This window comes from Mastigoproctus giganteus, chromosome 14, assembly GCF_048544385.1.
Source record: "Mastigoproctus giganteus isolate SK-2022 chromosome 14, ASM4854438v1, whole genome shotgun sequence".
NCBI lineage: Eukaryota > Metazoa > Arthropoda > Arachnida > Uropygi > Thelyphonidae > Mastigoproctus > Mastigoproctus giganteus.
Window position 1 is genome coordinate 1,681,053 of NC_143588.1, and position 23,404 is coordinate 1,704,456.

General features: G+C 37.2%; 1 protein-coding gene across 3 annotated transcripts in view; it reads right to left on the bottom strand.

The window, feature by feature from the left end:
* Positions 1-604: 604 nt before the first annotated feature.
* Positions 605-23,404, bottom strand: part of GABPI (zinc finger DHHC-type palmitoyltransferase GABPI) — a 71,781-nt gene continuing 48,981 nt past the window's right edge. For all 3 annotated transcript variants that reach the window (XM_090389232.1, XM_090389230.1, XM_090389231.1), the window contains exons 3-4: positions 11,144-11,320; positions 605-3,075 (exon numbers count right to left, since the gene is read on the bottom strand). In XM_090389232.1, the coding sequence (XP_090245358.1) occupies positions 2,886-3,075; positions 11,144-11,320 (367 nt within the window). In that variant the 3' untranslated portion in view covers positions 605-2,885. The remainder of the gene's footprint in view (positions 3,076-11,143; positions 11,321-23,404) is intronic.

The window sequence follows — 23,404 nt, forward strand, 5'->3', positions numbered from 1 at the left end:
AGAAATTGCTGGTAATAGTCATATGGCACCTAGGCCTCAAATTTAATATGACTGGATGAAAGTGGTGAATGTTTAGCCTCAATCAAACTCACAATAATCACAATAACCGAAAGATAAAATTAAAGAACATGTATGAAATGCTGGAAATATGCAGTCAAAGATTATGTCAAAAAAAAAAAAAAAAGTGGGGTGCAGTAACTGAAGAAACAGAAAGATCTTTAAAGTTATGGATTGCAGATCCCATTACAGCAAGTCTTTCAATCATTATATGTGATGTCAAATGTAGCTTTGAAACATTTAAAAATACTCTGTTTACAGTGAATAACACTCAATGGTAAGAAATAATTTTAATTTATGTTTACATTTTGCTAGGATACATAAGGATATTTTGACTTAAATGTACTGTCTCAGTTTGGTACATTTAAATACAATATTCTTAAATTCTTATAAATATATTTTTAATTTTACTCTGCAACTGTTTGGAACACACACACACACACACACACACACACACACACACACACTGATCACTGAACTGTGACTGCCCCAATACATAACGGACCATGCCACATAGTTTGCAGTATAAAATGTCTGATGCGTTTTATGCCAGAGCAGTGGCAATTTGCATCTGGTCATGCAGGTCAAGGTGATAAGTAAAGACATAGTTATGTGACATAGTAAAGATATCACGGAGTTTCAAAAGGACTTGATTGCAGGAACTTGTGCATCAAGCGCTTCCATATTGGAAAAAGCAGGTCTTGTTAGTTGCCCAAGGCCCACTGTAGTCAAGGTGTACAAAGAATGGTCAAATCACCTCTGGCAACAGAACTGTAAAGGATTATGCAAGGTGGATGTTTGTAATGAGCAAAGGGTGCAGCACGCTGTATGGGCTGAACATCTGCCACTGTGTGACAGATGACATCACAATACAATATAGGGAATGCAAGAACAGTATCCCAAATGACAAGTTGCCACACACTCAGACATACAGAGTTCCACAGCAGACTACTGAAGACTACCCTCTCCTCACTGCTGATCAGCAGCCACGGCAAATGCTGTGGTATCAACAGCATGCTGGTTGGACACTGGAAATGAGCATGCTGATCGGATGAGTCCAAATACCCGGTGCAATATGCTGATGAATGTCTTTGTGTGTAGCGCAAGCAACATGAGCCCATGGGCCCATCATGCATGGTGCCCACTATCCAGGCAGGCTGCAATTGTTCCTTAATATGGGGCATGTTTAGATGGCAAGAATAGGATCCTGGTTCATACAGACCAACATTTTACTGATTAGGTCTACCGGGCTCTTAGGAAAACACGTGCAACTGCCATCTTGTATTTCTTCCAGGACAGAAATAGTATCTTCCAAGACAATAATTAATGCACCTTGTCATCTGGCTCTGCACTGTTCAAGGAACAAAGTGAAGATATCACCCATCTTGATTAGGCTCCAAATTCACCTGCCCTCAGTCCAACTGAACACCTGTGGGATGTTTCAGAATGGGAAGTGAGGTGTATGGACATGCAACTGTCATCTATTCGACACTGTCGAAAACCTTCCTGCCAGCACAGCTGCAAATCCCTATGGATGTCTTCAGATATCTAGTGGAGTCGATGTCTAGGTGAATAGTGGCTGTTATCTGCGCAAACTGTGATCCCCCACACACAGTATTAAATATGAGGTCATAATTCAGTGGGCACCTCCATAGCCAGGTGGGCAGGAGCGGCAGTGTGTAGCACACGCTTCTTGATTAGACAGGGGTTCGAGCCCTTGACCACCAAATACGGAGGATGCGGAAAGGTCAGCGAATGACCACTGCATATCCCCGGAGCAATATGGCCTTAGTTGCTAATGCTCCTAAAAACCAAATAACAACAACATAATTCAGTGATCACTGAGCGTATATACCCATATATATACACATACACACATGCATACATACACACATATATATATATACAACCACATACACAGATGGGGAGGGAAGGAAAAAGAGTTATGGGGAAGAAATATCAAGCTAAAGGGATATTAAAGCTTCCTAAATTATTAAAGTTGTATTTAGTTAATTTTTTGTGCTATCAACACTAAAGGTTAAAAATAAACTCTTATGGCAGATGCTGAATAATACCTACTTGTTTTTTTGAACCTGATCTTAAATGGATAGAGAAACCAAAGTTTAAATTTATAATGCAGCAAAAATTGAATAAAATTTTAATTAACTACCAAGACAATTTCTATGAAAGCATCAAAAGGTAATTAAAAAAAATGAATTACACATGACGTTTGGTGATCTGAGAAAGGGAGGAAGTAAAATGTACTTGCAGGTTCTGTGCTGTAAATTGCAGCACAGAGTCTGCTTCCTAAAAATGTCCTGTCTCACTAAGATTCACGATTTATAAAAATTCATATGTTTCTAAATCTATAGGACTTGAAGAGTAAGGGCATGTAGTATCAGCTAAATATACTCACTCTCTCAATGACAGCAAAATATCACCAAATGCTTAATAGCATTCTTGATTATACCATTATACTTTTCAGTTATATTCACCTTTTACAAGCAGTCTTGAAATATAATGTTAACTTGCCCTTATGTTTGCAGCCTACCCTTAGAACTGTGGATAATCTAGCAGAAATATATGGGAAGGAATAGCCAAATGACTAGTTATAACAATTTCTACTCCTATTTCATGGAAAAAATCCTCCAATTCCCATAATTAGTGTGCAATCAAAAATCATTGGGAATAAACTGGTCAATCATGTATACATAATTATAAGAATCACTCATATTTTCTTTAGAAGTTATGTTTTGTGTATTAATATTTTCTGTATTTACATAAAATTATAGTTTAAACAAAGTCTCTCTGTATTTTCTAAGAGTCCATTAGTAATAGCCATACCAAAATTCAAAGCAATTAAGAAGTATTCCTCTGCTGTACATTTTTCTACGGCCCCAACGCCATTCCTGCACAGTAGTGTTCTGGCTAATAAGGAAGACTTGTTGTATCATAGCAAAGAGAGTTAAGACACCAATACACAGTGCATATATTGCACTAACAAAGCATACTGCAATACTGTAAAGAAAATATAATTTTGTATGTTAGTTCCTATTCTATATATTTTTATTAACAATAACCAATATTATCAGAATAATAATTGTTTTATTACTTTTATACATTTCAAACAGTTAAACAAGATCTAATAAGCAAGCTGTTAAACTCAGAAGTGCTTCTGTATCACACTAAAGCTTTTTGGTGACTTACAGGGGGCTCCAAAGTGTGCAAACAGCGCACGCACACACAAAGATTCATATAATTTATCTTAAATTATTAAGTACCATGAGAGAAATACATTTATAACGGACTCAACTTCATATAGCTAATTTATATGAAATGTGCATAAAACTAGAAAGCAATGTTAAATATTAGTTATAACACTGATTATAATTATAGGTTCTGGTGGAAGAAACAAAGGATATAGTGCAGCAAGACAACAGTGCAATCTGTCTCAGTGTACGGAACTATGGATTTTAAGTATTATGAAATGTGGGGGAAGAGACATAGATATAAATTAAGCTAAATGGTTAGATTCTGAAGCAATCACAGGAAACAAAATTTGGATTCAGTCAAAGAGTAACAGATTGATGGAATAAATTTCCACCAAGGGCTGTACCATTTCTTAACATCCCTTCCGGGGGCAAAGGTAACATCTAGTTTAAAGTTTCGTGTTCACTTTGGCTGATGTCCCATCTGGTTTCCCAGATGTTTATCAAATTTTCCTATATCCTTAGTTTCTCTTGCTTGACATCTGCATCTAAATTACAAGTTATGCCAAGAATTTCAGTGGGATTTAGTGTTTATTCGGCAGCAAAGATCTTTGTACACGGGATGAAAGCCCATTGAATGCCAAGACCTGCAGTGCAGCAGAGGATACTCTCCTGCAGGCCCGAAGCATGGAAATGAGCATAGATCTTCGAAGTATGATTAGTTTAGCTTTAAATTTGATGTTTGTTGCCCTGTGAAACCACGCAGCAGAGGCGTGTGTGGTTTGAATGGTTGACGCGAGTTAAAAAATTTAATCGGTCATTCACAATAACTCTGAGCTATTTAAGTTGTGGAACCGTTGGGATGTAACCGCCATTAATTTTAACGAGCGGTTTCCCATATTCAAAATTCACCCTGAAAGTCATCATCTTAGTCTTTGAAGGAGATATACTCAGCTTATTAGTAGCTGCCCAAGCAAGAAGATCAGACATGGCATGTTGACACGGAACTCAAGATCCGAGCGAGATTTGCCTACAAAGATGAGGATCAAATCATCAACATATGCTATTACATGTGTCTTATCAAAACTACTAGGTAACCAACTGTTTTTTTTTTTTTTTTTTTTTTGGGAGTTGTTGGCGCATCGGCTTCTGTGGCCATAATACACCTCCCAAGGTTTTTGCAGTACTTTGATCCAAGCCTGAGACGGGAATCGAACCCGCGACCTTTGGGTTGCCAGGCAGGCACTTTACTCACCTGGCTAGCCTGGTCGGCACAAATCACTGGAAGGGGTGGGCAAATGGAGGGTGTTTCTGGTGTTACAATGGCTGAAAAGTTTGTTTTTATATACTAGTTTTATTCACCACTGAAGTATTCAATTCTTACAAGCTTTCTCTCATTGTTAATGAGTGCCAACTTGGTTGGTCCACATTTTGTAATAAGAAGTGTGGCAATAAAGTTCCCGGATTGGTGCTCTTGTGGTCATTTCTGTTTAATTCTGTTTATTATAATTTTTAATTTCATATTTGCATGTTGTTTTGATTCATAGATTGGAGGATAAGCCATCTAAATTTGCATTTTATCTTTTATTTTACTTATTTATTCTGTAGAGTACAGTGGCCATAGCATATTTTTTGTTTGGTTGGTTATTTCTCTCTGTGTCCGGGAGTGCATCCCTACCGAGATTTGGCTGTGGTAGCAATGAATGACTGAATTACCTCTTTTTTGGAATTCACAAGTGGTGATGTCCCTTTGAAGAGTTAATGCTTTTAAGCTCCCTATTTATATTTTGTGGTATTTTATGTTAATATTTAAGTAGCATTTATTCTTTGGTGGTGTGGGCATGTTTCTCTTTGGGCAAGGAGCCGTGCACACACTCCTCAGGAGGTAAGTGTTATTTTGGTCTTTTCTTTCCTTTATTTTATATTTATAATTTTATTTTGAAATAGGGATGGTTAGGTTCACAGGAATAATTTTTTAATAGTTCTAATTGTGAAATTATTATAACGATTTTCTATCAATGGTTTGGGGAGGTGGCAATTCTTTGAGGGAGCTGTTGTATCCAATAAAACTAAGTAGACAAGTGGCTAAATGCAGGAGTACATATACACATTTAAGTTGACCAGGGTCAAATCCAGGTAACAATAACAATTCAAATAAGTAATGTTCTTGTGCTTTATATTTTGTAAACTCCTCTGACCATATGTAGCTGTTCCATAAAGAGAAAATTTATTTATTATTTATTTAAAGTATGTAGGTGGCAGTCAGTCAATACTAACTGTGTTGAAATTGAAAGATTGATTTTAGAAACATTTTCTTTTGGAGGGATTGCTGGATTTTTGAACTAAAATATTAAAAATGAATTACAGAATACTAATAAATAAAATGGAATAAAAGATTTTGTCTGCCAGGATCCTATCTCATCAGGAATTACAAGGAACTAATAGTGAAGACAAAAAGAAAGCACCAGAAGAACTTCATTAATGATTACCCTCAGAGAGCACCCACTTAATGAAAAATTAATCAGAAATGGGACTTGGCATATAGGGCAATTTGTGAAAAATTAAAATAAACAATAAAATTATATAGATAAATAAAATATGCAATAATGATAATTCAAGTAATAGTAAAGCCAACAATACTATAATCATCAGCTTAGCAGAATATTAGTTGGGGGAAAATTATTTCCACCCACCCCATAAACTGTATAATTTGTCACTGCCATTTCTTAATTTCCTGCAGTGGTGGCAACCCTACGGTGTTATCCTAACAGGTATAAATTTCTTTTAAATTTATTAAAGTATGTAGGTTTATTGAATTCTACTTGGAGTATACCAATATATCATCTTTTTTAATAGGTTACAAAAATGCATACTTATTTTATGCATTTTTAGTCTTTAATAAAAAAAATTAAATACTTAAAAAAAATATTGTTTTTTAAAGCTTTTATTTTCAAAAAAAAATCGCCAACTTTGTTGAAAATTAATTTTAAAAAAATCTTTATTTATATATATACATATCTTTATATTTTATGCCATTATTTACATAAAATATATAAAAAAAAATTACCTCTTCTATTTTTTCCGTTTAAAAACTATTAAATGTACAAAATTTAAAACATATGCATCCACATATATTTCTGCTTATTAATGCATAAATAGATTTAAAATAATTTTTTTAAAATATGCATATACAGTATTAGATGCTGTTATTCACTTCTTTTTTCAAAATTTAAAGCATGTGACAATGTAAAATTTTAATATTATATGTCACTAACTCACTATCCAAAGTGATTATTGCTTTCTGTGTTTATTAATCAAAAATAATAAATAATAACAGATATTTTTAGTGCATCTTTTAAACAGATGTAGTTTATGATCATTAGAAACCATTAATAATTTTCAGATTACATGGAGGAGTTTTATAAATAACAAACTAGAAACAAACACATAATTCTAAGTTTTGCACTGTCAGCAGCAGTCAGTTTCCCATGCTAGCATTACTACAAGTTAAAAGTAAAACAAATAGTGGGGCTGAACCTGCTGGATATATTCACATTATAACTCTGGAAAAATTAAAAATAAAAATTCGAAACCAGAAATAAAAATTCAAAACCATATTATGTAAAAATTTGTCTATATTTAGGAATATAGACAAATATTCCACCCAGAAATTGGGCGATGATGAGTTTCAGTATGGCTTGTATAATGTATTTAGGAAGGATAGGGTAGATAGAAGGGGTGGTGGGGTAATGCTTCTTATTAGAAGCAGCCTGAGTGCGACGATAGCTTTCCCGGATTCAGACATTTTGCGTGCCAGTACAGAATCTGTATGGTGTGAGATAGTTGGAAACAAAGGTATAATGCGAGTAGGAATAATCTACAGACCAGGTGATTGTGAAGATTATGACAAAAGCCTCTACACTTCAGTGGTAGGGAAAATCATGGAGGCAATGATCAAGGGTGGAATTCAGGATCGTTTGGATAGAATTGAAACTCTCAAGGATACTCAGCATGGTTTTGTAAAGGGAAAATCATGTTTAACAAATCTGGTTCACTATTTTGAAAGGGTCACTTAAGAGCCGGATTTAGGGAATAATTTCAACATTGTTTATTTAGATTTTAGCAAAGCTTTTGACTCAGTCCCACATGAGCAGTTGCTTTATAAGCTGGAACAGGTTGGAATCACTGGGAAAATCCTTAGATGGATAGCAGGAGGCAGAGGGTTGTGATAAATGGCTATTCCTCAGATTGGGTTGATGTAAGAAGTGGAGTTCCCCAAGGATCAGTATTAGGACTACCGTTGTTTTTAATTTTCATAAACGACATCGATGAAGGGATAGAGGGCGTGATGTCTAAATTTGCAGATGATGTTAAAATTGGTAGAATAGTTAATGATGACTGTCAAGCTGAGCTTCTTCAGAGAGACCTAGAAAGACTTCAGGAATGGTCAGAAAAATGGCAGCTATGCTTTAATCCAACAAAGTAAGGTATTACACCTGGGAAACAGTAATCCTAAAATAACTTATTCACTTGATTGAGTTCAACTAAACCCAGTACTGGAGGAAAGGGACTTGGGTGTTACGATACGGTCAGACATGAAATTCTCTGAGCATTGTAAACAGGTTGCAAGGAAGGCCCATGGTGTCCTATTGATGATCTATCGAACTTTTGCAAGTAGAGATAGGGACGCGATAATCCCATTATATAAGGCTTTTGTTTGTTTTTTTTTGTTTTTTTTTATGAAAACCCCAAACACGAAAGGTATCAAAACCTATAGTACTTAGTACCGTGCATGGGTTGAAGGAGAAGTATGGGGGGGGGGGAATGCCGGAAACTTTGCTCTAGAGACTAAACATGGATTTCACCACTTCAAGCCTCCAATAAGCAAAGTGGTGGTGTTTCACCGGTTGATGACCACACTTGGAATACTGTGTTCAAGTATGGAGACCGCACCTAAAGAAAGACATCGAGCTTCTTTAAAGGGTGCAAAGACGGATAACTCATCTGGTGAGAGTGGCAAAAGGGCATCCTTATGAAGAAAGACTTTGAATATGTGGGTTGCAGAGTTTGGAAAATAGACACCTTAGAGGAGATTTGATTGAGGTGTTTAAGGCTCTGAGAGGCATCAGTAAAATGAATGAGGACGAAATTTTCAAGATTATAAATGATGCTAGGACTAGAGGACATAAATTCAAGTTACGGAGGGAAATGTTTAGATTAGACTGCAGGAAGTTTTATTTTAGCCAGCGAGTTATAAATTACTGGAATAAGAGGCTCAGTTTGGGGAAATTCACTGGATAGTACCTTCGGGTGGGGGAAGCGCATAGGATTATAGGTTTAATATCCTTTTCTTTTATTAATTATTATTATTTTTTTTCTTTTCTTTTTTTATTATTGTTTTATTCGAGTTTTTTTTTTTTTTTTTTTGGCTGGTGCAGCATAAGCCATAGGCCTTCTTGCACCATGCGGCCATTAGTAATACTAATATATATAAAATCACAAATTTTTATCTTCAGCTAACAATTAACACAAGCTTGTTATTTTCAAGTTACTTCACAGGTGTAGCATTAACACTGCAGGTATAAGAGGGCACTGGAGGTTATCATTGATGAAGTGCTTTCAATGTTTTCTTCTTCAATCTTTATTTAATACACACTTTGAGAGTAGTTTGCACAATGCAGTCACAGCCTTTCAAACTAAAATGCCCAATGGAGGATTTAGAAACCGGTGCCTTATGGTTCCTGAAAGGAGGGCTTTGGTGCCAGTGGAAATACTTTATTCCATTTTATTTAATAGTATTTCATCATTTATTTTTTGTATTTCACTTTACAAATCTAGAAAATTTTGAAAGCACTGCTGAAAAGCAGTCAAAATTATCTTAGCAAGCTTTAGTGTACTTTTGTAAATATTTCTGAAATTATTTCTTTCAATCTCAATGCAGTGTAACATAAATTGAATAGACAAGACTATTAGAATTAGTTTTGTCTATTAGAATTATGGTGAAGGAAGGTCTAGGCTTCTGTCAAACCAGACAAAATAAATAAAAAATAAATAAAAAAAATAAATAAAAAATACAGTAAAATAAATAAATTAAAGTAAAAAATTGGTCAACTACTGAGTGACGGGCACTCAGGATGAAGGGTCTGTAGTCACAAATGGTCGTTAGTGTAATATCTCAAATAGAAAGCTTTATGCTAACTGAAAAAAGTTTTTAGTACCCCGGCTTGGCCTAGAACTCTGAGGAACTAACGAAAACGTTGTCTATTTGAGTCTTTACAGTTGTTGTGAATGACAAGGGTGGGAGTTAAGCGACTCCAACTTCTTCCTGGAGAAGCAACTGGCAGGTGAGGGCTGTGCAAGACTCTGCGCAGGTGCCTCCCCACCACCGCTGCCTCAACACTGGCTCTCTGAGTACCTTCTTGCAGGGACAACTCCAGCTTTGAAAATTGTTAAAAAATACTTCTCATCGCAAAATTTATAAATGACCTTTATAGAATTATTAACTATTTAGCAACCCTTTTGTCACCAAAAGGAGAGTTACTTAGTACAAAGAAGCGTGCTATCGAAGTGCAATAAAAAATTGTTTTTTTAATTTTAACACAAAAAGTAAACGACAGATTTCAATCGGAGTAGTTTTGGTCTTGATAAGCATCGAGTAATGCATAGCTAATGTGAATTTAAAATTTTTACTCCATTAGTGACAGAAATAGAAGGGGGGACAGAAAATTACTGACATTTTCCTGTCTGGCGCCGCCATTTTTAATTTAAAAAATATTTTAAAATTATATTTTAAACCTACTCGTTGAGCTCTTTTTTTCCAACAGTGTATACTCTCTGTCCCCCCCTCAACATTTACCCCCTCTCAGACAAGTTTTTGTCAACAATGATCAATATGGCATTATGTTGGCCCACATGATGTACAAACCCATGCAAAATTTCAAGAATAGATTGAGTGGTTCCAGAGATACAATGCTGTGACAGACAGACGGACAGACAGACAACTGAGTGGCATTATAAGGGTCTTTCGTTACACTACAGACGCTAAAAAAATCAATAAAATACATAAATAAATTTCACTAAGCTGTCAGCCTCAATTAACCATGGTGGTATTAGAGTAATTAACAACTTGCTAGCTAAAAGAAAACTCCCTATAATCAAGGCTAAATATCTTTTCCTTTAATTGAATTTATGGTCCCTAATTCTAGAACCATAACAGTCAAAATCTGGCCTTCGTTTTTATCATTATCACCTCGTAGCTACTCGCATATCTCAAGTCTTTCCTCATACGTGCACCCTTTTCCAATCTCAGCAGGCTCATTTTCTATTTTTGGATCTAATCAAGAAGATAACTACAAAAAATTAAATTAACTTTATAATCCATGGCATACATGTTGTTATCTGCCATACTATTAACAGTCTAAATTGAAATATGAAATACTATGCTTCTCTTTACAGGCTGCTATGCATATTTACTTATTTACTTATTAATGCACGTGTGCAGAAAGTTATGACATATTTGCCAATTTGTATCATACATTATGTGGCCTTTGGTTTAATTTAAGTGTGATACACAGCAACGTTTCTCAAATCACAAGGAACAACAGAATTATTTCAAATGTTATTTTCAAGTTTTCAAAATAAAGCCCTAAAAAATGTTTAAACTAATAATAACAAAATAGTTAAATTACTAGTGTGCTTTTCACACCAGTAATTTAACAAAATTTTTATATAATTATAAAAAATAGAAGAATAAAATGATATATATATTATTCTATTTTATAATTATAATTATAAAAAATTAAAAAATTATTAATTTTACAACTTAACTAACAACAACAACAAAAAAAAAAAAAAATTGAGCCTTTCAGTAAACTTACTGAATATCTTCATAGACATCACTACAATTATCAGGTAGAAGCATGATATTCCAAACTAAGCGTGGGTGGCATATTGTTGTTAAAGTGAGATTTGCACCATAACACGAACCCAGTATTAAAGTCACCAGACCAATAATAAAAAAACGGTGATTTTTAACACCAACACAAGCATTTAACCTGTGAAAGAATAAAAGAAAAATTTACTATCAAAATGGAAGACATATTTGGTAGAAAGGCATAAGGAAATATTTTAGTTATAACACTAACTAAAAAAAAAGCTTTTTAGAAGGTTGTTAAACACTAATTAATAAGCCATATTTTTTGGAATTTTCTTATAATTCAAAAAATGATATTCACTTATCACTAGATTTGCAGACGAACTATAGAATTTACAGGTAACAGCAGTGTAGACGGTCTGCAAGAGTAGCTCATGGTGTCTTGTCAATGATATACAGGAATTTTTCTAGCAGGGATAAGGAGGTGATTTTCCTCTCGTATAAGGCAATGGTCACCTTTAGTACTGTATACAGGTCTGGAGGCCTCATTTTAAGAAGAATGTAGAGCTGTTAGAATGAGTACAGAGAAGGGCAACAAGATTAGTGAATGGAACAAAGGGTTGCTCTTATGAAGAAAGGCTTAAGTTTTGCAAATTACAGTGTCTGGAGACTAGGCACCTGTGAGGTGATCTGATTGAGGTGTATAAAGCCTTGAATGGTTTGAGCATGCTCAATGCTGATGGGATTCTTCCTCTTGCTCAGAATAATCGCCTGAGAGGGCAGAAATTCAAATCGAGGAAAGACGGTTGTAGGATAGATGTGCGGAAGTTTGCCTTTAGCCAGCGGGTGGTTGATTGCTGAAACAAACTTCCATCTGTCGTTGTAGAAGATGATAGCTTAAATAGATTCAAGGCAGAACTTGAAAAACATTTGGAGCAAGTGGATGAGTGAAATAAGGGATTTTTTTTTTTTTTTTGTTTTGGCTGATGCTATATAAGCTTGCTTTCTTGCATCATGTGCCTTTGCTAATGCTAACACAAAATTACTTTATTCTTCTTCAATCTGAAAAAATTTGAAAGGCAGCCAGTTTCATTTTTTCAGGATCAACATCTCTTTAACAATTTGCAACCCATTTTATCCAAATGAGATAATGGTAGAGACGAACAAGAAGCACATTTCGGCAATTTCATTTTGGTTATTTTTCCAATCTGCTAACTTGAATCAAAATGGTGGACACTTTTATTTATTTTTTCTGAATTGACATATACATCCTCCAATTATCAAAAAACTTCAACCAAGGAGAATGAAACAACACATCAGTGGTAAAACATTTAATGACCCTTCCTTGCACACTATGAATGGAATAATATCAAAGTTACATTACATATGCCTATCTTGGAAGTTCAGGATAAATATTATACAGTAGAACCCAGATAAGAAGTTTTCCAAGGGCCCGGAATTGTAGAACTTCTTACGAGGGAAAATTTCTTAGAAGGGTAATGACCTAAGGGTATGAAATATTAACTACACAAATAAAAATTAAAAGATACAAGTATATGTGAGTGATTGTGTGAATTGTAGTGAAACTATCAAGAATAAAAATTGTCATTTAATGCAAAACAATATTTATTAGTCATAATCTAATAAGATTTCAAAATTATAACAAGGATCCAATGAGAAGAAAGTAATGAGAATGATAAAAAATCAATTACAACAATTAGAAGTAGTAAAAAAAAAAAAAAAAAAAAAAACTAAAAAAAATGTTTAATTTTTTCAAGTAGCTATTCAGATTTTGGGGAGAGCTTCATACAGAATAAATCATTTCCCTAACACATTTCAACACTGACTCAGGAACATCGGGCACACTATGAATGAATTGCTGCAGTAAAGCGAAGCCAATCATTGCATCTCGGAATGTTGGTACAGCAGGCTCATATTCTAGTTCAGACTCACTATCAATCATGTTTTGATCTTCATGATAAATATCTTCAATACTTTTGCAATCCACATGCAATAACATCATTGTCTACATCAACATAATCATAAAAATTTACTGTAAATCCCAAATTAATCTGTAGGAAATCCCATTTGTCAAAAGGAATCTCTTCCTATTCATCACTCACTTTCAACACTATCAACATTTTCTTCTATATCAATTATAGAACCCAACTTTTTAAAGGAATTAATTAAAACAATAGGGCTCAGTGTATCCCATGATGCTTCTCAATAATGCATTGAATCTAACAAAGAAATTTTGAACTATTTATTTATTAATCATGATTTAATACTAATACTAATGCATTAGCAGGGAATATAATGCTAATGCTAATGGCTTAGTAGGGCATGCGGTGCCTCCATAGCCAGGTGGGCAGAAGCAGCAGTGCATAGCACACGCTTCTTGATTAGATCGGGGTTTGAGCCTGTGACCACCAAATACAGAGGATGTGGAAAGGTCAGGGAATGACCACCGCATATCCCCGGAGCATTAGCATTAGTAGAGACATTTGATGCAAGAAAGCAAGCTTATGCAGCATCAGCCAAAAAAAAAAAAAAAAACCCACTTCCACTTCACCCCTCTGTTCGTTCAAAATACCTGTCCAGCTGAGCCTTAAACTTATTTAGGCTATCAACCTCCACCACAAGAGATGGAAGTCTGTTCCACCAACCAACCACCCGCTGGCTAAAGGCAAATTTCCGCACGTCTATCCTACATCTGTCTTTCCTCAATTTGAATTTATGCCCTCTCAGGTGATTTTTCTGAGCTAGAGGAAGAATCCCATCAGCATTGAGCATGCTTAAACCATTCAAGGCTTTATACACCTCTATCAGATCACCTTGCTGGTGCCTAGTCTCCAGACACTGTAATTTGCAAAACTTAAGCCTTTATTCGTAAGAGCACCCCTTTGTTCCATTCACTAATCTTGTTGCCCTTCTCTGTACTCGTTCCAGCAGCTCTACATCCTTCTTGAAATGAGGCCTCCAGACCTGTATACAGTACTCTAGGTGTGGCCTGACCATCGCCTTATACAATGGAATAATCACCTCCTTATCCCTGCTGGAAAAATTCCTGTATATCATTGACAATACTCCATGAGCTACTCTTGCAGCCCATCTGCACTGCTCAGAGAACTTCATATCTGCCTGCACAACCACCCCCAAGTCCCTTTCATTCTCTACCACTGTCAGTGTAGTACCACAGAGTTGATACGTTGCTCTGGGGTTGCTGTTTCCCATGTGTAGTACTTTACATTTGTCAATGTTAAACTTCATTTGCCACCTCTCAGCCCATCTGCTCAACCTATCCAGATCCTGCTGCAGCAGCATAGTGTCAGTAGTGTCCTACTGAGCAATATGGCCTTAGTTGCTAATGCTCCTAAAAAAAAAAAAATAAAATAACAAGTAGGGCATATTCAGGGGCTTGGCACACCCAGGGTCCTGAGCTGGATATCATCATTCTTCTCTATCTGCAAAAAGGCCTCTAAGGTTGGGGTTATACATACCACAAGTTTAGACAAATACACCAACAGTTTAAAAAAAACTGATGATAAAATAATACTGAATAGTATACTGAAATAATACAATAAAAATGTAAAATAATTTACCAAAAACTGATTTACTTTAAAACAAATAAAAATGAATTGATGAAGAATCATTCTTCTCTGTCTTGGTGATTCCTTTCTACTTCTGACTCTCTCTCAGGGTACCTTGGGAATTTTTTTTGGCTGGTGCAGCATAAGCCTCGGGCTTCCTTGAACCATATGGCTAATAATTATAATAATAAAAGATGCTGACCTCCACTACAACAGATGATAGTTTGTTCCAACTATCAACCACCCGCTGGCTAAAGGTGAATTTCCATACATCAATTCTACAATTGTCTTTCCTGAATTTGTTGAATTTATGCCCCCTCAGGTGAGTAATCTGAGCTAGAGGAAGAATCTCATTAGTACTGAGCTTGCTCAATCCATCAAGGTCTTATACACCTTAATTAGATCACCTTGCAGGTGCCTAGTCTCCAGAAGCTGCAATTTGCAGACCTTAAGCCTTTCTTGGTAAAACCAACCTTTGTTCCCATCACCAATCTTGTTGCCTTTCTCTGTACTTGTTCCAGCAGCTCTACATCTTTCCTAAAATGAGGCCTGAAGAGCTGTATACAGTACTCAAGGTGTGGCCTGTCCATTGCCTTATACAAGGGAACAATCACCCCCTTATCCCTGCTAGCAAAATTGCTGTATATCAATCATTGACAAGACACCATGAGTTACTCTTACAGCCTTTTTACACTGCTCAGAAAACTTCATATCTGAAGGTCCTTTCCATTCTCCACTACCCTGAGTGTAATACCACCCAGTTGATATGTTATTCTGGGGGTACTGCTACCCATATGCAGTACTTTACATTTGTTAATGTTAAACTTCAGTTGCCTCCTCTCAGCCCATCTGCTCAACTTTTCCAAATCCTGTTACAGTAGTGTACTATCATTACTGACATTAACAACCCTGTCAACCTTCGTATCATCTGCAAACATAGACATCAACCTTTGCCCCTGGCAGACATACCTGGTCCTGTTCCACCTATCCTTTTTACAAAGCATGTTCCCCGTTTCCCTGACAATAGAGTCACCAACAACTACTAGTTCCTGTGGGACCAGCACATTCTGCCTTGGGGGTTACAGCTGTGTTGTGTGATGACCAAGTGCAAGCTCTGGCGTTGATGTGGGCAGCTGAGAGCTTGATGGTCCCCTCAATTTAGATCTTTCGAGGGCATCCACCCTGTCCTTCAAACTCTCATATAGGCCCATAACAACACTGAGTTGTCGCCTGATTTCCTTACACTCCTTACATCGCGCGCACACACAAAGACATCCCCTATAGCAATATCATGTTCCGTTCCAGAGAGTTTGGCAAACATTTCACAAGTTGCACATTTTTTTAGACTGTGATGCGTTGGAGAATCGCCCCCCACCCCTCAGTTCTCCCCTGAGTCACAGCACTCCTGCCACTTTGTGCCAGTTGCTTTGCTGCTCTAGTTTGGGGCATGCTATTTTAAATTAATAAGATCAATAAATTAAATTAATTAAATGTCAATACTACGCTATCTAATAGAAACAGTGAAGTGTATTACTCTACATAATTATGCTTTAGAGCTACCTCAATTAAAAATTTGAATTCCCTACCACTATATACAAAAACAATGGAGTAAAGCTAGCACTCTCTCTTTCTCTCTCTCTCTACAAATAGCGAGTTCCATTCATTATTCTTAAGAGGCAAAGGAATGAGCCACACTGTTTATAGGGCCCTCCACTACACCACATAGTATATAAAAATTAAGACTATTATACAGAGAATGGATTCTTTATTTACAACAGACTTTTTCAACATATGATTTCATGAGATTTAGAAAAACAATCTGCCTGAGTTAGTAAAAAAAAGCAAATTGATAAGTAATTGCAGTGTGCTAATGATTTTATACAGATGTATAGCATGGCAACTACATAGAACAGTTTTTTGAGTGAAGAACCATTTTTTTTTGATCTAATTAAAAATAAAGAGAATCTGAAGATGCACACCCTCAGCTCAAGCTGGGAGGGGGGGAGGGGGGGGGGGTATTTTAAGAAATGAAATAGAGTGGGAAAAGGCGTTTTATTAAAAATATATATATATTTGAAATATTATTTATTAATTATTATAATAAATGGTGTTTTATTAAAAATATATATTTTTTGAAATATTATTTATTAATACTGAAACAATGAAACAAACATCCAATTAGGTACAAATCAATGTGACTTTTGCTGCTGAACTTCTTGAACGAGTCTCTCAACATCAGGCGAGTATGCCATAATTTTCATCTTTAAACATGCTGAGAGACTTACATTATTCAGACGGTTACTTGATTTATTTTTAATATAGTTCATGTTCGAAAATATTTGCCTGCAGAAATACGTCGAACCAAACACCAAGAGAAGTCCAAACACAAATATTTTCAAATTTATATATGCATCCAGTAAGCTACTCTGCACATTGAACACAATCTGGTCTTGTATTTTCAACTCATCTATCGCCGCCCATTTGTGTAGAATTACAAGGGTAGCCTTTTGCCTCTCCAAATCCTCAATTTCAGTTTTAAGGCATTTTAGTCTCGCACTCCACATGTCCTTGATGTTTAGGTCCTCTTAACTCCATTTAAAATTGTACTTCATGTGGGCTAAAAGTTAAAGAACAGCAGTTACATGTTCAAGAGCCACAGGTTGCCGACCCCTGATGTAGAGGTACATTTTGCTTTATTAAAAATAAAATAAATAAAATAAAAGAAACGTAGCCTACCAGAATATGGGCAGCAACATAAAATCAGGATGGAGGCAATAGCAGTCATTAATTGAAAGGCTGATACGGGCTAAAGAATATTAAGACAATACGAATTCGACATTTAAATTTACAATTAATAAAAGGATACTCTTTTCCAAATCCATCTCTCCACTCTTTCTTTTTCAAGAGAGGGTGGAGAAATATTATAAGAGATGGGTCATTTGCCTGATGGTCCTCTTCTGAATGGAGTCTGGGAACCAGATGTGGGAACAATATTCCACATATTTCAATATCTTTTGGTAGGGCAGATTTAAGATTTGTACAGAATGAGAAGTTGTTGTTTAGAAGAAAAGTAACACCAAAAGCAAAAGAGAAAACCCAGTTTTTTAAATGCAGAGGAAGGAATATTTCTGATGTGCTTATGCCAAGGGAGATTAAAAGTCAGGGGAATCAATCTCTAATGGCAATATGTGATCTTGTTTGGAAATCTCAGTGTCATTGAAGATAAGCATAAGAGCAGTAGACTCCTTTCTGTGAGATACGAGAGGAGACCGAGTTTCAGAAGGATTGAAATCAACTTGGTCCTTGAGGTTGTCACAGACATTCTCACAGATATGCCAAACAAGCTGTAATTGCTACTTGGGAGTCTTAAACGCTGATGGAATTGATATTCGGGTGACATTCAAATCAAGTGGACCAATTTTGGTGAAGTCCGGACAGTCTGTGACAGCCAAATCCTCTGCTTGCACCTTCATCACAATGGTGAGACTGTTAGTAATCTTGGGTATAACCTCCATGCCCAAGCACACTGTGGGTGACTACCCAGGTATGAACCAACGTAAGCAGGGGTCAAGGTGTGGCACCCACACCACATGGAGAAATGCCACCCCTCTGTGTTACCAGGCAATACTAGGTGGTAGATGACTCTCATCAACCAGTGCAATACCACCACTTTGCTTATTGGAGGCTTGAAGTGATGGTTTGTTTGTTTGTTATTTGGTTTTTAGGAGCATTAGCAACTAAGGCCATATTGCTCCAGGAATATGCGGTGGTCATTCCCTTGACCTTTCCGCATCCTCCGTATTTGGTGGTGATGGGCTCGAACCCCGGTCTAATCAAGAAGCGTGTGCTACGCACTGCTGCTCCTTCCCACCTGGCTACGGAGGCGCCTTTGAAGTGATGGAACTCATGTTTAGTCTCCAGAGCTAAGTTCTGGTCAATCCTTCCCCATCTCTTCCATCATGCAGTATGACTGATGACGTTTGAGGTTATGATGAACATCGTGGCGAGATCCAATCTTCCTTACATTTCGAGGGTACAGCTCTAAAATGGTGTTTGCAGGCAGACCACTAGTTAGTACACAGGACCAAACCTATTGGTAACTCTTTAGGAGATTTCCAGGTCAGCTAGTGTATAATCTTGCTACCTCTGCTCTGCCAGATAGTGACTGGAGGGAGTTCGAGTAGCGTGTATGCGGGGGGGGGACATTGTAGAGGCCACGTTATGTCCAGGATCTGGGTATATTCTTACCATGTGTACGCCATATCCAAAAATTTCATTACTTCATACAGCATGTCCCCCCCCACCCACTTTTTCTTACTATTGAATACACCATGAATTGTCAAAGTAATAGAGTAAGCTTATCTGTAAAAAGATCTAAACCTCCAAAACACTTCCTAGTTCATTCCACAAATATACGTGGTCTCAATTCTAATCTCAATGATGTCCATTTCCACTTGCAGTCTGTCACACCCCATGTACTTTTTCTGACAGAATCTCAGTTATTGGTTGATTCAACTACCGCTCATCTCAGTTGCCCAAACTATTCGCTGTATGATTCCTTTTGCCTCAAAGGTGGTATTTGTGCATAGGTCCGTTCCGATATTCCCTTTCAGAGACTTGATAATTTGGAATCTCCTCTTTTCGATCTTCTCTGGATTAAAATCTCTCTACCTCATTGTGTCAAATTCATCTGTTGTCTATACCATTCTCCCAACTCTGCTAATCACTAGGAGCTCTTTGACTTCCTCTCTTTGCAACTTGACTTTCTCCAGTCCAACTTTTCTAACAGTGAGGTAATTTTCTTTGGTGATTTTAATGTTCACAACTCCAGCTGGCTTCCGTTTTCTAGTTACACCGACCCAGCTGGTCGAGATGCTGAGGCTTTTGCAATAACTAATGACCTTGCACAGATTGTTCATTTACCTATAAGAATACCAGACAATCCTAACCATACAGCCAACACTTGATCTTTTTCTCTTCTAAGTACACAGTCGAAGTGAGTGTTCCTTTAGGCACCTCAGATCACAATTTGGTGATTTTCTCTTCTCCAACATTGCCTTTATCTCATAGCTATTCCCAACCTCATATTGTTTGGCATTACAAAAATGCAAAATGGAATGACTTGCAAGATTTCTTTTCTTCTTTTCCTTGGTCGGATTACTGTTTCAAAACTTCTGATGTCAACGTTTGCTCAGATCGTGTCAGTTATTCTTGTAGGAATGGAATCCTTTATCCCACACTCACTTTAAAATTTTGTCCTTTAGCTAAACCCTAGTCTTTAAATAAATGTGCTAAGGCTGCTCAAGAGAAGAACGTTGCATACCGTAATTGGCTTGTTTCCAATTCTTCAGTTTCATTTTCTGTCTAAACCAAAGCTCGCAACAATTGTAAAGCAGTTATTAATCAGTCCAAACCAGATTTTGAACAGGCTAAGAGTAGAAAACTTGTTTCTTGCCCTAATGGTAGCCAAGCATTCTGGTCTCTTGCCAAAGCTATTGACAGCAACTTTTGCCCATCTCTGCTCCTACCTCTGTCAAAACCAGATCTTGGTAAAACACCTCCCACCATTCCCATCATTAGATGTCGATGATATATAGGAATTTTTCTAGCAGGGATAAGGAGGTGATTATTCCCTTGTATAAGGCATTGGTCAGGCCACACCTAGAGTACTGTTATGTTTGTTATTTGGTTCTTAAGGAGCATTAGCAACTAAGGCCATATTGCTCCGGGATATGCGGTGGTCATTCCCTGACCTTTCCGCATCCTCCGTATTTGGTGGTGACGGGCTCGAACCCCGGTCTAATCAAGAAGCGTGTGCTACGCAATGCTGCTCCTTCCCACCTGGCTATGGAGGCACCTCAAGAGTACTGTATACAGGTCTGGAGGCCTCATTTAAAGAAGGATGTAGAGATGCTGGAACGAGTACAGAGAAGGGCAACAAGATTAGTGAATGGAACAAAGGGGTGCTCTTACGAAGAAAGGCTTAAGTTTTGCAAATTACAATGTCTGGGGACTAGGCACCAGCGAGGTGATTTGATAGAGGTGTATAAAGCCTTGAATGGTTTGAGCATGCTCAATGCTGATGAGATTCTTCCTCTTGCTCAGAATAATCACCTGAGAGGGCATAAATTCAAATTGAGAAAAGACAGATGTAGGATAGACGCGAGGAAATTTGCCTTTAGCCAGCAGGTGGTTGGTTGGTGGAATAGACTTCCATCCCTTGTCGTGGAAGTTGAAAGCCTAAATAAGTTTAAGGCTCAGCTGGACAGGTATTTCGAATGAACAGAGGGGTGAAGTGGAAGTGGTTATTTTTTATTTATTTATTTATTTATTATTATTATTATTATTTTTTTTTTTGGCTGATGCTGCATAAGCTTGCTTTCTTGCATCAAATGCCTCTACTAATGCTAATGCTCCATTCAATGCCTCCTGAAGTCTTCTGTCAAATGTCTTTGTCAGAAGGGTTTGACGAATCTTGATGCTAAGAAAGCTCCAGGTCCTGATGGTATTTCTGCACTTGTTCTCAAAACCTGTGATCCTGAACTTACTCCTGTTCATTGCTGCCTTTTTTCACTTTCTTATTCCAAAGGTGTTTTTCCTTCTGCTTGAAAATTTGTTCATATCCAGCCAGTTCCTAAAAAGGGTGACAAATCCCTCACATCCAAAATTATCGTCCTATTGCAATCACTTGTACTCTTTCTAAAGAGTGGAGAAATCAATTAACCACCAACTCTTAAACTACCTAGAAACCTTCTGTCTGATCAACAATCGCCAGTATGGATTCAGTTAGTGTTGATCCACTGGTGATAATCTGACTTATGCTACTCATTTATGGACAAATTCAATGGAAAAGTTCGGTGAAACACAAGCAGTTGCTCTTGACATCTCAAAGGTTTTTGATTGTGTTTGGCATAAAGGTCTTCTAAACAAGCTTCCATCTTATGGTTTTCTAACTGTGGAATTGAGGATTTTATGGCGCATTAGCATCTAAGGCTATAATGCGCCAAGTCAAGTGGGTGATGGTAGATGGCTCTCTGTCTTCTAACTTCTCCACTAATGCTGGTGTCCTCCAAGATTCAGTTCTTTCCCCCACTCTTGTATATTAATGACCTACTTCCACTGACCGGAAATCTTATCCATAGTTTTGCCGATGATAGCACATTGCATTCCACTTTCCATTTTCAGAAACCTTGCCCTGCTCAATCAACTTCAACTTCTGGAATAGCCGCTACCAATTCCTTAAATGCTGATCACCAGGTAATCTCCAGTGGGGTTAAGACAACTTAGTTGATTTCAATTCTTCTAAAACTCAGTCTTGTCTTATATTTCACAAAAAGGATTCTTCTGCTCCTATGCTTATCTTTGGTGACACTCCGATTTCTAGGCAAGTTGATGTATCTCCTTTGGGGATTACCCTGACTTTTAATTTCTTTTGGCACAAGCACATTACAAATATTGCTTCCTCTGCATCTAAAAAACTTGGTTTTCTCTTTTGCTCTCGGCGTTACTTTTCTTCCAAACAGCTGTTCACTATATACAAATCACAAATCCGCCCTACCATTGTACTGTTGCACTGTTATTTGGTTTTTAGGAGCATTAGCAACTAAGGCCATATTGCTCCAGGATATGCTGTGGTCATTCCCTGACCTTTCTGCATCCTCCGTATTTGGTGGTGATAGGCTCGAACCCTGGTCTAATCAAGAAGCGTGTGCTACGCACTGCTGCTCCTTCCCACCTGACTACGGAGCGGCCTCCGCCCTATCATAGAATATTGTTTCCACATCTGGGGTGGTGCCCCCCAAATTGCGAAACACAATCAATCAGATATCAAGAGCAACTGCTTGAGTTTCAAAAAACTTTTCCGTTGGATTTGTCCACAGATGGGTAACATATGCCAGAATATCACCAGAATTGATTCTGATGGAATAGTAATAGTAGTAGTAGTGGAATGTGATGCAAGAAAGCAAGTGTATGAGCTTATGCAGCATCAACCAAAAAAAAAAAAAAAAAAAAAAATCACACCATTCCCTCCAAATGCCCGTCCAGTTCCTCCTTAAATTTATTTAACCTATCAACTTCCACAACGACAGATGGAAGTTTGTTCCAGCAATTAACCATCCACTGGCTAAAGGCAAATTTCCGCACATCTGTTGTTTGGTTTTTTTTAGGAGCATTAGCAACTAAGGCCATATTTCGGGTCAGGGAATGACCACTGCATATGCGGAAAGGTCAGGGAATGACCACTGCATATTCCCATCCGGGAATATGCAGTGGTCATTCCCTGACCTTTCCGCATCCTCCGTATTTGATGGTGACGGGCTTGAACCCCGGTCTAATCAAGAAGCGTGTGTTACGCACTGCTGCTCCTTCCCACATGGCTACGGAGGCGCCTTCCGCACATCTATTCTACATCTGTCTTTTCTTAATTTGAATTTATGTCCCCTTAGGTTCGTAATCTGAACAAGTGTAAGGATCCCATCAGAATTCAGCGTGCTCAACCTATTCAAGGGTTGAGCACGTTGAATACATACCAGTGATCACTGATCAGATGATCACTGGTATGTATCACTGATCTAGAAACCTTTCATATGAAAGGTTTATAGATAGTTGAAGAGTTGATGGTTAATTGATTTCTCCATTACTTTAGACAAAGAAGAATAAGTGCAATGGGACAA